The sequence below is a fragment of the Eleginops maclovinus genome, chromosome 11 (genome assembly GCF_036324505.1).
Source record: "Eleginops maclovinus isolate JMC-PN-2008 ecotype Puerto Natales chromosome 11, JC_Emac_rtc_rv5, whole genome shotgun sequence".
Taxonomy (NCBI): domain Eukaryota; kingdom Metazoa; phylum Chordata; class Actinopteri; order Perciformes; family Eleginopidae; genus Eleginops; species Eleginops maclovinus.
This window is the reverse complement of record NC_086359.1, coordinates 18351975-18368304: the sequence shown is the minus strand read 5'-3', so window position 1 is coordinate 18368304 and position 16330 is coordinate 18351975. Positions and strand designations below refer to the sequence as shown.

Here is a 16330-nt window from a genome sequence, read left to right as displayed (position 1 = left end):
ACACACACACACACACACACACACACACACACACACACACACACAGCAGCTACATCAATGCTACGGTGCAGTACAGCAGAACAGCTGCCTTCCTGTGTAATATCATGCATGTTTGATTTAATGGCTGCACTTTGTTCTTTATATTGTATTTGATGTGCTAATGTGCTGCTGTACGAGGGAGTGCAGGTGGCACAATATGGCCCCTTATCTGTGTGCTAACAGCATGTTCATATTTGCTTTTACATTTACAAGCATGCCAAGAGAGTGCGTGACACAGAGGAGGAATGTTTTCATTGACGATGAATAAGTTCATCACTGTCACTCACTGAGGAGCGGGTGACTAGTCGCTTCCTCGCAGCTATTTTCTCATCTTCTTGCATACTGACACTTCTGCTGCTGCATAATGCTGCTAATTATGTTGTTTTACCGTAGATAACTCTCTCTTGCACACCTGCACACACATACTGTATAGTGATTAGGTTGTAAGGGCGAAGCTCCATAACAAGCAAGTCAACTGCTGCCTTTTCTTACACATAAATCTCCGCCTCAATACCTGAGGAAGAATTGGCTGATATGGATATAAAAATAGAGCTAGGTTCATCTGTGCCCTATTTTATAATCTATGTGCTATGTGCTCTGGAAAAAGAAGGCCTTGTGTTGAGGGAGGCTGTCTCACAGAAGCAGTTTTTGTGCCAATCAAGATTTAGACATGGGCTTTGCTTGTCTGTGGGGCCTCCATGCAGCTGTGTGTTCACATATTATTTTTAAAATCTCCCCTAGGACTGCACATTAGGCGTATCACAGTGAGAAACATTTCCTACAAACCTGTTAATGTAATCTTATAATCATTCCCAGATAAGATTCTCTTAAATACCTTGTAAAGGCAAGAATACATACATGATACAATTTGCTTGTTTTGACATAGTAAGCACACGTGCTGCTTTTTTTAACTAATTGCAGAAAAATGTTCATAGCATAGAGGATGTACACTGATCAGCCATACCATTATAACCAGTGGCAGGTGAAGTGAAGAACATTGATTATCGCGTTAGAATGGCACCTGTGAGTGGGGGGGATATGTTAGGCAGCAAGTGAACACTTTGTCCTCAAAGCTTGCCCATTTTTCTTGTTGGGAGCAAGAAAAATGGGCAAGCGTAAGGATTTGAGCGACTTTGACAAGTGAAACAATGCGATGGCTAGACAACTCGGTCAGAGCATCTCCATAACTGCAGTTTTTGTGGGGTGTTTCCAGTCTGCAGTGGTCAGTACCTACCATAGGTGGTCCAAGTAAGGAAAATCGTTTAACCGGCAACTGGGTCATGGGCAGCCAAGGCTCATTGATGCGCGTGGGGAGATAACGCAAGCCTGTGTGGTCCGATCCAACAGAAGAGTTGCTGTAGATCAAATTGCTGAAACAGTTAATGCTGGTTATGTTAGAAAAGTGTCAGAACACACAGAGCATCATAGCTTGTTGCATATGGGGCTGTGAAGCCACAGAGCAATCAGGGTGGCCATGCTAACCCCTTCATAATGCTCTTAATGTCTTTCATTTTTGTAAAGCACTGTGTTGAAAGGTGCTATATAAATAAACTTGCCTTGCCTTCATGGAGATGGTATTCCCTAACGGCAGTGGCCTCTTTCAGCAAGATAATGCGCCCTGCCACACTGCAGAAATGCTTCAGCAATGGTCTGACGAACACGACAACGAGTTGAAGGTGTTGACTTGGCCTCCAAATTCCCCTGATCTCAATCCAATCGAACATGTGTGGGATGTGCTGGATAAACAAGTCTGATCCATGGAGGCCCCACCTCTTAACTTACAGGACTTGAAGGATCTGCTGCTAACGTCCCGGTGCCAGACACCACAGCAAACCTTCAGAGGTCTAGTGGAGTCCATGCCTCGATGGGTCAGGGCTGTTTTGGCAGGGGGGACCTACACAATATAAGGCAGGTGGTCATAATGTTATGGCTGATCGGTGTATATGCCAGTATAAAAAGCTTACAAATTTAAAAAAGAATCTGCTTTTGAAATGATCTTAGTCCCTATACTGGTTTTTGTGCAATCTGACAAAGTATTTGTATGTAAACTATTAATGAAAAATCAATACTGTTTTTAAAAATCAATACAGCATCACAGAACATAATATAAGACTCACGCGTATCAATACTTTCTTATAGTCCCTATTTTGGTGATACTTTGCAGGCCTCTACGGGTCAAGTTCTCGCTGCCAGGTCTCCGGTTTCATATTTAATAGAGGTGCACCAATTGTCTTGGCCTATTAACATTTCCACATTCAACCTGCCGACACGGATTTTTCAGTCCCTAGAATCAACTTGGAAATTGGAAAACTAAATCCATTGCTGACTAAAGATATCCTTGCCAGCTTCTTAACATTTGGAAAGTTTACTGGGGGATGGTTTCCTAAGAGTCTGATTAGGTAAGTGTTTTTCATCACAACGTATTTTGGACTTGCACATTAAAAAAGCTTTATGTCGCCCTCGTTTGCGATGAAAAACTTTCACAAAAATGATGCTGTGTTGTTGATGGGCCACATAAAATTATCTTTGGTGTAAATTTGACAAGAAAATTGAAGAAGTATCGGAAAAGGAATGAGGATCAGGGCCAGTGTGTGTGTGTGTGTGTGTGTGTGTTAGAGAGAGTGAGACAGACAGGCGGACACAGGAGAGGTATAGAGAAATAGAGCGTGAGACCTGCAGATGGAAAGCTATGTCCTTTCTATTCTTTCCGTGAGAGGGGTTGCATTGAGATGCAGGACAACACCAGCAGCGAGATAGCATCTCTTTATCACAGGACAGGATAAAATGTGGACATTAGAAAAAGTAGGGGGAGAGGATAATTGGCCTGGAGGAAGAGGGAAGAGATGAAGTGCAGAAGTGCAATGATAAGGACATACTTTTTTGCCAGGCAGCCAATTAATAGCACTTAGGGAAGGCAAAACCTATTCTTTTTGATTGTCTTATGATAAACCTTCTACCGGTAGCTCCTTCCAAAAATTCTCCCGGGGATATATTAGATTGTAATCCTTGGGATCTGCCAAGATACGAACAATCTCTCTCAAAGCTTTGCATTGGCTAAAATTACGTTTAATAAAAATGTTGTACCTGTTTTATTCAATCAAATCAGTGCGATCACACTTCCTCGCATATTGTACGTCTTATTTTTTGTGAAATTTGAGCTAAATGAATAATAATTTGCCAAGATATCAGTGAACAAGAATAGACCATGAGTAAGTTGGGTTGACTTCAGGTTTTGATTTCCAGTTTGATATGCAAGCTTGAACCAGTTGGATTTATGGGCAAACCTGCTGAATGACTATTTCAGATAATGACGCATCCCGGTAAAATAAAATAAAACTTACATGCCAACGGATAGTTCAGTTGTTGGAGCTGGTGGCCCAAATAAGGTGTCTGCTGCCAAGTACGAGCCTGTGAAAAAAGAAATTCAGGCAATGTCATGTCATGGTTGTCATGGCGCTATAAGCAGTATGACAACATAATTTAAAGAATATTTTTTTCTAGGCAATATTTAAGAGACCACATTTACGGTAGATTCACAAGTAGAGGGAAGTGCTACACAGCAAATCATCTGTTTGTTTACTAGAAAGTTGAGGTGTCTTTGGGGGTAATAAGAAAACTAAAGCACCGGACTGATGCAGCTCTGCCTGCCACGGTCTTGGATCGTCACGTCAAAATCAGAAGAGGCATTGTGTAAACTGCAGGAAAAAGTCATGGACGACACTGAGTGGAATATTTGGGTAAACCGGTCCGATATTTGGCGATAGTCTTTGTGAGACACATTTCTTATGTATTTTATTTATTTCTTATTCCACACATGGCAGTTATTTTAATACAAAACATGTACACTTAACGTGTATAGCACCTGGTGGAAAGGAGCAGAGAGAACAGAATCTTATTTTACTAAAAAAAAAGTCAAATAAAAAAGTCACAGTTTCTTACAAATGCCTACAGAAACACAAACCAGAACACAATCAAAAGTCTACTTCACATTGTCTGATTACTTGTTCTTTATACATTTTCTTAAACTTAAAAATATTTTCACCACATCAGGGAGTGTTGTGGATCGATACATGTGCATGCTTAAAATGCCATACCCGCTCCGAGGAAAAACTGCCTATCCACGTGACTGTGGCTGTACGTGAAAGTGAAAATGTTCAAGCCTTTCATAGCTAACGGGCAGATAGAGTCTGTATGGAATGAACTGAGAATATATTCTGAATCACAAAAAAAGAATACCATCACAATAATGAATTGATGGTGAAAATGCTGATACATAATCACTTCTTTAGGTCCTATCTTTTTCTGACAATTACAAGAAAGGGCGTTTACTGATAAAGGCGGCAGGTCACCTCTGTCACTGAGGGGCGAATAGGAAAAGTCATCCGCCACTCTTCCCTCGCTACATCATATTGACAGGACCCTTTCAGCTGTCAGTCAACACTGCAGAGGCATGCACATTATTATCCACTCTGCTGTTGCCCTGTGTGCCTCTATGGGGGCTATCGTAATGCTCAACAGACAGACTGTACATGTGTTTTCGCTAGACAGTATTAAGTGTAAGTCTCATCCCCCGTAAAGCCCTCTTAATAAGCACGTCTATGCCCTATTCACTTATGTAACTTTGCGTTGTGCATCTACATCTGGTTGTGGTAGCAACAAAAACAACCTGCTGGTGGCTATGCAAACACACAGATTATATGCATGTGTACTGGGGATTGTTGTGAATGAGCGTCAGTGTTGACATGTGAGGGGGGGTGCTGCAGGAGTAATGCAGTACTACGGGGAAACGGTGGGATTACTGCAGCTGGGCAGATTTGACAGCTTCCCATAGATTACCCTGGGAGCTGAGGGGACGGTCAGAAGATGCAGGAAGCGTGCATGACACTGTGACCCCTGCTGTCTAAAATGGGGGACTGCAAATAATTACACGTCAGAAATGCTTAAACATTGCACAAGCAGAGTTATATTTACAGATTTCTGATTTCACGCCCGAGTGTGCATGACGAAATGAGAGTAAACAAGATACTCAAGGATCTTCTTATAACTTTCCTGTTGTTAAACCATTATTAGATGCGGGGAAAGACGATTTAAGGAACTCTGCCCTTTGAGTGTGTATTATTAGGACTTCACTGTCCTTGTTTGGTGTGGAGTGCAATCCCAGTGTATGGTGGCACGGAGAGTTAAGCTTCCTGGTAGAATAGATGTAATCAGACACGTTGGGGGGATGAGGGAGGAGGTGGTGTGTGTGGGCGGGGAGGGGTTGGGGGGGTGTCGGGACGCTGCTCTGCATCATAAAAAGGTTCTTCCCCATCTTGGGGATTCTCGGCACGGACGAAACATATTACCTTTCTGGTTTGCTTTCATTTAAAATTCATTTTTGGCTTGAGACGCGTGGAAGGGAAGCGACCCAACTCTCTCAATGACTCACAGCTGAAGAAAGAGGTTTTTATTTAATTTCTTGTCCGAGCACCCCGCCATTAAGATGGAAATATTCCCCCATCGCTCTTCACAATTGTGCAGCCCTCAACACATTCTCAACAATTATTCACTTGCGCAGGTAAATCTGGTGCTTTGAGTGATATCTGCGGTCAGTACACGCCGGGTGGTCTCTGTACTTCTGCTGAGGTTACCTCAAGGTGAGTTCCAGAGATGGGGATAATTCCAGCCACATATTTGTATCCTTTAGGGACAGGTGTATTGGCCCTTAAGGGAGTTTATGATGACAAATCACCTCAAAGTAGAGATGCACGAAATAAAACGGGGATTTAATAAGAAATGTATAATATTATGTATTATATCGATAACACATTCAGGCTGATAAATGATCATCCGAGAATCCAAAGGCAAATTGCTACACACAACCATACAGTACAGTTTCCACTTCCGAAGTTGTTTTGCGATCCACCAATATAAAGGGTAATGGAAGAATAAGACAACAATCTTTAATAAATAATAAAGAACAACATAATAAAATCTTTATTTTTGGTTTGGTCAGAGCTATAGATTATTGAATCTTTGCTCAAACTGAATCCATACCATACTGTACATTGTACATGTATTCTATTTATTATTCCACACCTTTCACACTTATTGTACATATAATATCCTGCTTTATATGTAGTTTTTGTTTATATTTTGTGTACATTTTTAGTCCCAAATGTATATTTTTGACTTTCTCTTTAAATGCTATTTATTGATTAATTGCTTTTTTGCTGCTGCAACGGAAAAAAATCCCAAATTGGGACCAATAAAGTACTTCTATCCATCCATCCATCTATCTATCTATATTTCTATCTATCTACAACTTAGCCTTTCTTAAAGTGACATTATCTGGTACCACTTTACAATAAGGCTACCCTTATAAAGGGATTACAAATAGTTTGTAATTCATTTATTAATTTTGTGTGAACACTTTATAAATCATCAATAAGCTTTTATAACACAAGAGATAAACAAAACATCAAGATGGATGGGGGGAGAATCAACTCCATGAACAACAGATACCAAGGATGTTGGCTGATGAAGACGAAGTAAGCTAGGTAGCCAATATAAGGCTTAGTCATCTTGCAAAATAGTGAGCCTGTGTTGATGTATGAAAACTATGTAAGAAAATGGTTTATAAATGGTTCTTAAGGATTAATAAAGTGTTAACAACCTAATTAATAACCTAATTATAAACCCTTTATGAATCCTTTATAAGTATAGTCCTATTGTGAAGTGGTACCCATCTTAACTGCACTGGCCATGAGAAACCGGTTATTGTGGATAATTGATATTGACTGAAAAACTCCATATTGTGAAACCCTACTTTAAAAAGGCCTTTTATTACATTTTCAGCCCATTTTATCATTATCTTGTTATCTCGGTGTATTTTAAGATTACTTGAATGAAACACAGAACAAGTATCATTAGGCTAATTTAAGTTAATTTAATTTAGGTAATTATAGGATGGCTTGGGAGAGGGTTATCAGGGGTGTCGTGCCGGAGGTTGAGCTGAAGGGTATTTTGTTGCGAGTGATGGCTTCTCCTTCCAGAGGGACACGAGAGTCAGATTGTGGGGTGCAGGGGGCTGAAGCCCTTGTCAGCCTCGGCGTTTCTGCTCCTGTCCCCGGGGGAGATTCAAAAGAGCAGGTCTCTCTCTCTTCTTAATCTCCTCTATTACCCAGCAACCCCTCTGTCCTCTCCGATCTTCTGCTCTCTTTCCTGTCTCTCCTACCTTTCCCTTGGCCTGATTAATAATGAATGAAGCAGATCATCTATCGATCCCATCCTCGTTGTGTTAGCACAGCAGAAGATATCAAACCTGTCAGAGGATCTTAAAATAGCTCGGCGATTGTGGTGTTGATGGTAGTGGGAGAGGTTGTTGAGTAGAAAGTAGAGGCTTGTTTTTTTATGTGGGGAAAACAGCAGTTAAGAGCAGAGGGTGAAGAAGTATTTAAAGGTTGTATGAATACCACAGTGTAGAAATATTTGTGTTACAAATATGTCCTGTAGTCAATATGAATCTCAAGTAAAAGTACAGAGGAATAAGCATCACAATACACTGAAGGCACAACAATTAAAAGTTATTTTGATGCAGAATTACAGAACAATATATTCTTAATTGAATTGATCATTTTCTGGTAAATATGGAGCTAATGGAATTTATAGACTTTATAAGTTATATCTTGTGACTTTACTCATGGTATAACTAAAGGCTTATGTATGTGTTTGTTTTTGTATCATTAATGCAAAGTACCCAAAGTGGTCATTTAAATGTAGTGGAATAAAAATACTATATTTCCCCCTTAATTGTTGCTAAATAGAAGTATCAAGTGTCAGGAAATGGAATAACTAAAGTTAAGTAGCTAAAATGTTTATTTCAGAACTTAATTAAGGACTTAGTTACTGTCCGCCATTAGTTAAAAGTGCATGAACTGTGTTGGATCAGCAGGACAGTAGTGGACGGAGAAAAGGCTTAAAGTCCTGAGTTCTCTCTGCAGCTAAAGTAAGCCGCCTCCCTGTGAAGGAGAAAGGTGATGATCTGTGATAAGTGTGAAACTGAAGGTCTCCTATACCTTCCCAATCTACCTTTGGCTCTTCCAGAGTCTCTGAGAAATTCTCCACTCAGCCATTTCTGCCCTGCTGCTCTCACTAAATCAATCCCGCAGATTGGCTTTGCTCTCTGACAGGGGAGACCCTGATGGAGGCTAAGAGAGATGTATATCTGTCGCTATTGGTTAATGTCACCAGTCAACATTATGCAGGGTTCAGTAGTCCTTATGTTGAGGACAGAGAGAGGGGGGAGGGGGAGTGCTGCTGGAACATGATCATTTACTGGCTATACTGCTGGATTTCATCCAAGTTCTGCTAATTTGATTGTGTAATGTCTATTCAGATCCAGCCAGTCTCGGACAATTGACAGTACATGAGAATATATTGGAGGGATAATTCTCTTTTGGCGGAATGAAGAAGGATTAGTCTTTCAACTGTTTCTGCATACTCATTACCAAGAGTCTGAAAAACCAGCTAAAGTAGTTGTTTTTTATGCTTTGGGTTTATAACCCATTAAAATAGTCTGTTGTCTTAGTTTATACGACATCAAATCATCTATGAGTTGGACCAGCTCCACCAAACTGTTTTCATTCTGATGAAGACCAAGCATTGTGACAATATAGCAGCTAAATAATTAAAACACTGCTGAAACAATTGGCTGAATCACCCATTCATTTATGGAATACATGGCAACAGCTTTGAAAATGTACAGATCATTTTAGAAATGTCTATGATGTTAGAAAAGCATGTTATTGTAAATCACTTTTACTGTAAATTGATTTTGGTTTTATATATATTTATTTAATTATAATTGTTAGGGTTTTTTTATATCAGTAATTGTCTCCATTTCAATTTACTATATATTTTTTCAATTATTTTTTGTATTATAAGTGATATTTATTTTTAACATTGATGCACAGAAAATACACATGTACAGTGCAGAAACCCTGATCCAAATATAGTACATTGTGAAGGACTTAAATAAACACCATCCTACAAATATTCTAAAGATTGATACCCTCATCGTGTTTATTATATTACTCTAGGCTTGTGGAGTTTGTTTCCTGAACTTAAGATGACTCTGATGCAGTTGGATGTCAGAATGATTCATTTATTTGTACAAAATGAAATGTATGTGTAGACAGAACATGTGTATATTATTTGTGTAGGTCTCAGTGTTTTATTCCTTTTCATCTTCTTTGCTCTTCCCTTTTGGGAATGTGTTATGTTAACAAGAGATGTGAGTGCTATTTCTACTCAGTACAGTAAGCAATGGCATCCCTCTCTTCCCAAAGGACCAGGAGAAAGAAAACAAGTCCAGATTTAAATTTTACCCATCCTTTCCCTCAGGAAACAGTCACCAATTAAGGTTTTTTCCTTCTTAGATCCATGGTCTTTGTTCCTTCAAGTCTGTTCTTACGTGTATTAAAGGTTATGTTCAAAGATAGGGTTGGGGGAGAGATGCATAGATAATTAATATATATATATAATGAAATTGTAATGATGTCAGCGGAATTGGCAGGAAGTTGGTCAAAGATACAGACATTGCCAAAATGTAAGAAAGTTGCCAAACCTTTACCTTATTTAATACAACTAATTATAACAAATAATAAATAATATATTGCAATATATATGATGAAATGTTCCAAATAACATTGTGGTTAGTGAAGTATTGCTTCGTATTTTATTGTAAAAAATGTGGCTAAGACTTTCACAAAGGTTGCTCTTATGGTGTTTACCCTGTTTTTCTTCCCTTTCTTTATTTGTTAACATAAATCCCCCTCTCTCCCTTTTCCATATATCTTCTCAGGAGCACTTCACTCCAGAGTGCAAGTTCAAGGAGAGTGTGTTCGAGAACTACTACGTCACATACTCTTCCATGCTCTATCGGCAAACCCAGTCTGGCCGCTCCTGGTATATCGGTATCAACCGCGATGGACAGGTCATGAAGGGCAACCGGGTGAAGAAGAACAAAGGAGCTGCGCACTTCTTGCCAAAAGTTATAGAGGGTTTGTGTCCTTTGAGTCACTTCAGCACAATTCGAACCAGTACCTCACTTATTAATCACCTCCTTTATTATTAACCGACAGATTCTATCTTTGTCTCACAGTTGCGATGTATAAGGAGCCGTCGCTACACGAGCTCGCCCCTGAACCGGTGAGTCCTCCACGCAAGACAGTGAAGACGTCGGATTCGCCGTCCCTGAAGAACGGACGGAAAGAAGCTCCCAAGGCTGATGCTTCATAGCACAGGAGACCGAGGGTGGGGCAAAAAGGGCAGCAGTGACACTGGGAATACAGCCGCCTGTTATGCACTGAGGGTGGCTCGGGTAACGGCCCTTCAATGGCCACCTTATTCCAGAAGTGCGCTACGAGATGCTGAATGATAACAGGTCAGCGGTCCATCAGCAGCCGAGAACACCTGAGAGAGGAGTCCCCCCCTCACCTGTCACCGCAGCGAGGGACTGAGCCAGAACTACTACCACCTCCCCCCTCCAACTGTTTGTCTCTCCCCCTGTCACTTCCTAATGGACAGTCTCCTTCTCCTCGTTGTCCCACTGACAATTTCATCTTTTCTCACATGCCAGCCCTACTGTCTGCTCGATTGTAGTATATCCACCACTCACGCATTCCCAGCGCTGACTCGGCACCATAATCCTCACCCATGGGCCACCTTCTTGAGCCCTAAAGTTGGTGACAGTGCGGCTCAGCCCGGCTTTCCACCCACCAGCTGCCTACCAGCTAAGCTAATCACCAAGGTCAACTAAAGCTCAAAGTGAGATGAAACGGCTCACAGGGGGGAGATATCTGCAGGGATCCTGGGTCAGGTCAGGTCGAATGAGCAAGATGAGGGCTGTGAGAAAGTAAAGAGAAAAAAAAGAAACAGCTATATTTAAAAGAAGAGTAATAATACTAATAGCATTTTATTATGTTTTTCTTGTTTTTGAAAGGCAATCCTGTGAAAAAAAAAATTCATGAAACACAATAAGGACATGGATAGGAGCTGAAAGAAGATAGCAATGAAATGTAAGTTAAAAACGAAGAGGGCACTGCTTCCATAAGTGTCATATTGAAAATAAAAATAACAGTTCTTCCTGGGAAGATGAGCCATATAACAGAGTGGTGCAGGAATGGAACCTAAAACCCGGAAGTGACTTAGCATGTTACCACTTCTCATTCCCTCGTCTCAGAGTCATTGGGATATCTCCATAGGATTTTGGAAATAGCTTGAAATAACGTCTGTGGTTGACACACATTTAGGAGACAGATCAGATTTTGTTCTACGACATTAAATACATCAGCAGGGCAACACTGGTTATTTTAGAAGAGTTTATGTGTCTGAAAAACGATGGTTGTTAACAAGTGGCTGAATAGGACTACAGAAGTTGTCCAGACGTTGTACGTTTATTACGCCTAACACGTAAACACTTTGTTAGCTCATCTTTGTAAAACGATATCAGACTGCTAATCGAAACAGCCATGACTTCTAGTTAAACTCAGTGTGGCTAAAAGGAAAAGCTGTGTTAAAACATGCAAGCGTGCAAAAGTCAGTTGAAACGATCCTAAGTTGGCGTGACGTTGTCGTGCGACCCTGCTGTACTCGTCTGTAGTTCGTTTATAGCACAACGTTAGCATTTTGCTTCTGGCGATTAGATTTATGATTTGAAAATGATTAAAGTAGGGTGGACATGTGGAGATTATCCGGCTGAACAAAACGTGCATTTATCAAACAGGTTTGTTTTCCACAGATCTTATTTTTTACAATATTCCCAAATCCTATGGAGAAATCACATTGTTTTTTTGTCGAGGGAACCGATGTGCAGCTTACTTCCGGGTCGGCCTACAAAATACATCATCCCTGCACCCCTCTATAGAGCATACGTAACTAGAGTTTTCCAGACTCTTAAACACATGAGCAATATTTGTACCAACAAGTCAGAAGATAAAAAGAGAGTGAGTGTGTGAATGAGTGAGATGTGACCACTTATTATTGCACTAGCTCATTTAAGGCTACAATTGAACAAGTGGGTCATGTTTTAAATCCATGGTGGACCTGTACTCAGTCACCTGGAAAAAAAGCAGCCGTAGTGTATACTTCACTCAGCATCTGCTGTCAGCATAAAGCCAGGTTTGAAGCCGAACATCAAAGCCGGAGGAGCCTCTGAGCTGGAGCACTTGTTATTCTGAGGACGTCTGGCAGCTTATCCACTCACTAGCTTTATCAAATCACCTTGGAAGAATCGCCCTCGAAAATGTAGTGAATGTCTTGGTGTGATTGTGTTTTAACCCCAGTGTGCAGACGTCTTCTACAGCATGGATGCACTGTTGGGAAATGAGCGCCGGTACAGAGGACGTAGATAGAGATACTGTGGGTAACCTTAACCATGTCCTTCAGACGTGGCACGCGATGTGTCTTTGATTTTTCCGGTCTTTGAATAGGTGACACTGTCATATCCAGCATACCATTTTCACCTACATTTGAGAGTTAAATATAAAAAATAGCAGGAAAGGGGGATCTTTGGTCAACCCAATCAATGGCGAACACATTAGTCTCCTCATTAATTTAGGATTTCAACAAGGTGCAATCACTCGTGTTTTGATTTGCTCTGACTTTTTCATTCATATACAATTTTAGAAAAATATGACCTGATTCGATCAGTCAGGGTGTTGGTTGTTTTTGTAATGTTCTCATACACAGTGTGTAGCTATAGCCTACCTACGAAAAGTAATGCACTAAAATAGTATACATCCCACAAATTCAATTTGATATAATCCACGTAAATGTGAAAAGTATTACAGAACGACATAGCCTCAGGGTTGATGTCTGGGTCCAAAAAACACTGGACTTTCATTCAGGAGATCGACGTCTGTAGGTTCGCTCTGGTAACCCACTGGGGGGGAAAGGTCATCAGAATGATTAGTCAAAGTCAGTTATCATATATCCTAACAACAAACAATAATAAGTCTCTTATGTAAGTGAAGAGAAACGCTGGGAAATATGGAAAGCAAAAGAAAAAAAGATGCTCATTATATGTTCGCTAACAATCACAGATAATCTCTAGGAGGTTCAAAGCATCGGGACGGGGTCTAATTTTAATGGTAACGAAATGAGGGTACAGAATGTGAAACGAAGGCTTTACGAATGTGCTGTACCCAGGGTTAGAGCAAGTCTGAAATAGTGTGTGGAATTGTTAAGAGGTCAACGCATGGAGGCAGTTATTTAGAAAGATTAGCAGGTGTATTCTTGTGGAATGTTGATAAGGAACGTCTGCAGTAAAGTGAGCAAGATTCTTGGCAGGGTTTGTGCAGCATGTGAATATGATAATGAATGTAAAACAAAGAGACACGTAAGGCACTGTGCGCTATTTATGACAGGGGGTCTATGGAGGAAATTAGTTGGAGAGCTTTGCATTTTTTTTTCAGTCAGTCTGTAATTTTCTGGGCTTTTCCAGGGGGAATATGGTCAGTACAAATTTGGATATTTTGTCCTTGTGGCAGATTTTGTATTGTAGACCTACAAATCTCTATTGTTGACAGCCTCCCCGGTGAATTTGGTACGAAAAGAATGGTTTCCAACTGTGCATTACTAACTAACTGTTTGATATCAAAGTGTGTGCACAGCAGGTAGCATAATATGCTATACAGGCTTATTTTAGCTGTCAGGAATATAGTTTTCAATTTCTCATCTGGGAGTTCTTCATGCCAGTTTACATTTCCAAGATGAGGATAAGTTGGTTCTATAAAAGGAAAGTATTAAGAGGTGCAAAGCAGTGACAGCAAGGGCATTTTGGATGACAAAATGAGACATATTGGCAACAAAAAAATCTCTGAGTCTATAGGAAATAACTGCATATTACTCTTACATCAATTAATCTTCTTATAATTCTCTTGATTAATCATGTTATCTAAGAGATGGCCCAATTAGTCTCCCAAATACAGGGTGGATGTCTATAAATGTATTTATTTCTTGTCCAACTTAGAGTTCAAAGCACATAAATATACAGTTTATAATGATATAAATTATAATTATAATATTAAAAGTGAAAATGATTACATCACTAATGCTGCAACCAACAATTTTGGGGTTTGAAAAATGTCAAAAATAAATATATCAATTATAAAATGGACTTATTGATCGGTGGTTGCAGCTCTACTTCACAGTTAAGCAGAGAGAGAGAGTAAGTTAACTTACAAGTTCAACTCTCAACATGATTTAAATGTCACTTCATATTGTGTAAAACATTAGAGACTCGCTAAATCCTCCATGGATTTCCTTTCTCACAAAAAGCAACCAGTCCTTACAATCGTAATAGAAAAGGATGCCAGAGTAAGTTGTCCGACGGTGATACAGCAGGTAGACAGACAGGAACAGAATGTTAACAAGTTGAATGTTAAGTGAAGAACAAAGAAGAATGTAAGACAGGAAAGTCTAAAGGGAGACCAGTAGGTTTTTACAATGAATGTGAAGTTAAGGATGTCCCAAAGTTCAGAGAAAAAGTAAGTGCAATGCAGAAAGTAGGATTTTGGTAGCAACACTAGATCTGCGAGATCTGCTCTTGAATGTTAAAGTTATGGTAGGAAAAAAAAGGGTCATGATGGAAAAAGCTAGCCATAGAGAAGCGATATTAAGAGTTACTGTACTGTATTTTGATGGGAGTCAGAAAGTGTTATGTGAATATATTTATCTTCAAAATCCAGGTGGTAAAACAGAAAAATAAAAATGCAGATATAGCCTAGTTTGAGTGCCCACGCATGAGAGATTTAAAGTCCTAATCCCTTTCCTACACACCTCTTTTTATCCACATCCTACAGTATCTGCAGCCCATTAACTTTCTTTTCAACACTATGTTGCCTGTGTAGGTGTATACTTACAGTGTGTTTGTAAAGTCTGTGTGTCTATGTGTGTGTTTGTGCATCTGTGAATAAGCGTCAGATGAGACAAGACAGAGAGGCAAGGAGTAAAAGACAGGGTGTGAGATTTAAACAATGATCGATGGACTCAATAAACCACAGCCACCCTGAGTTGGGTTTGGAAAAATGTCCCCAAGGTCTCCCAGAGACAGCAAAATCCATTAGTTCATAATGAACTCAGAGGGCTGTTGTTTGATTTCTGCCTGTAAACTCGACACAGAAGCCTGTTGGACGACAACAGACATCTTTTTTTTTTTTTACACTGACAAATAGTTTCCTGAGCTTCAGCCTACACTCAGAAGTACCGTGTATAGTGACAACACAAAAACGATGTCCCTAAACTTCCAAAAGAAACTCAATGGAGAACTCGAGGAACATTGCATATTAAAATAGCTTGAAGCATTTAAATGACACTGTCTTGGGATGTTCTGAAGAGAATACAACAAACAGGGAGCCCCCCCTTATTTATAAAAAGTGAGTTGGAATAAAGGCAATACTTGATATTAAACTGCAGCGAAGCTTTAGCAATGCAGGAGATTAAATGTTTTTAAAAGTTACCAACATCCAGGAAAACTTTCTGTCCATAATCCTAGGTGACATTTGAGTTGAACAGTATTATAAATCCCAAACAAGGCATTTGAAATTACATTAAATGCAGTTTAATAATGTTTTACGGTAGCACAAAATCATGTGTTCAACATTCTGGAGTTTGTAAAGGATTTTTGAATGTTCTCTTTTTTTAACCAAGTGGGAAAAAAGTAGAAATGTTGAAGTTTAATGATATGGTCCTTTGGTTAATAAGCTAAACAATCTTCAGAAAAAATAAAATGTATAAAACAGACCGATTAACAGAAGCTCATTACTGTCCAATCTTACTGTCCAATATTATATTCTCAAATGATGACAGTTACATCGCGGAAAAAATTAAGAGACCACTTCAGCATTATAATTTTCTCCTGTTTTATTATACATGTGTTTGAGTTAAGTTATTATTATTTATTTTTGTATCGTATTCTATAAACTACTGACAGTTTTTCTCTGTGTTTGAATTCGACAGACACTGGAATGGCTGCCATACATAAAGATAAATATTTAAGAAAAATTTGGAGTGGTCTCTTAATTTTTTTCGAAGCTGTATTTGCAGTTGGCACGTTGTCCCAAATACTGCTGTTCTATCCAATATGCATACCGAAGTGTGTACCATTCAGTTTGTCAATCTTTAGGGGAAATCTGTGTATAACTGGCTCCCTCTAATGGAGGCAGCTGGTTGTTAAAGGTAACACTGATATTGAGGGGCACAGTGAAACACTGCTGGGTTTGAAGGCCAAATTCCAAAACATCAAAGC

General features: G+C 39.6%; 1 protein-coding gene across 1 annotated transcript in view; it reads left to right on the top strand.

Annotated features, from left to right (window-relative positions):
• fgf11b (fibroblast growth factor 11b) overlaps positions 1-10543 on the top strand; it is a 39139-nt gene extending 28596 nt beyond the window's left edge. Inside the window, exons 4-5 of the mRNA XM_063895546.1 lie at positions 9884-10082; positions 10184-10543. Coding sequence (XP_063751616.1) covers positions 9884-10082; positions 10184-10320 — 336 coding nt within the window. The 3' untranslated portion in view covers positions 10321-10543. The remainder of the gene's footprint in view (positions 1-9883; positions 10083-10183) is intronic.
• The last annotated feature ends 5787 nt before the right edge of the window (positions 10544-16330 follow it).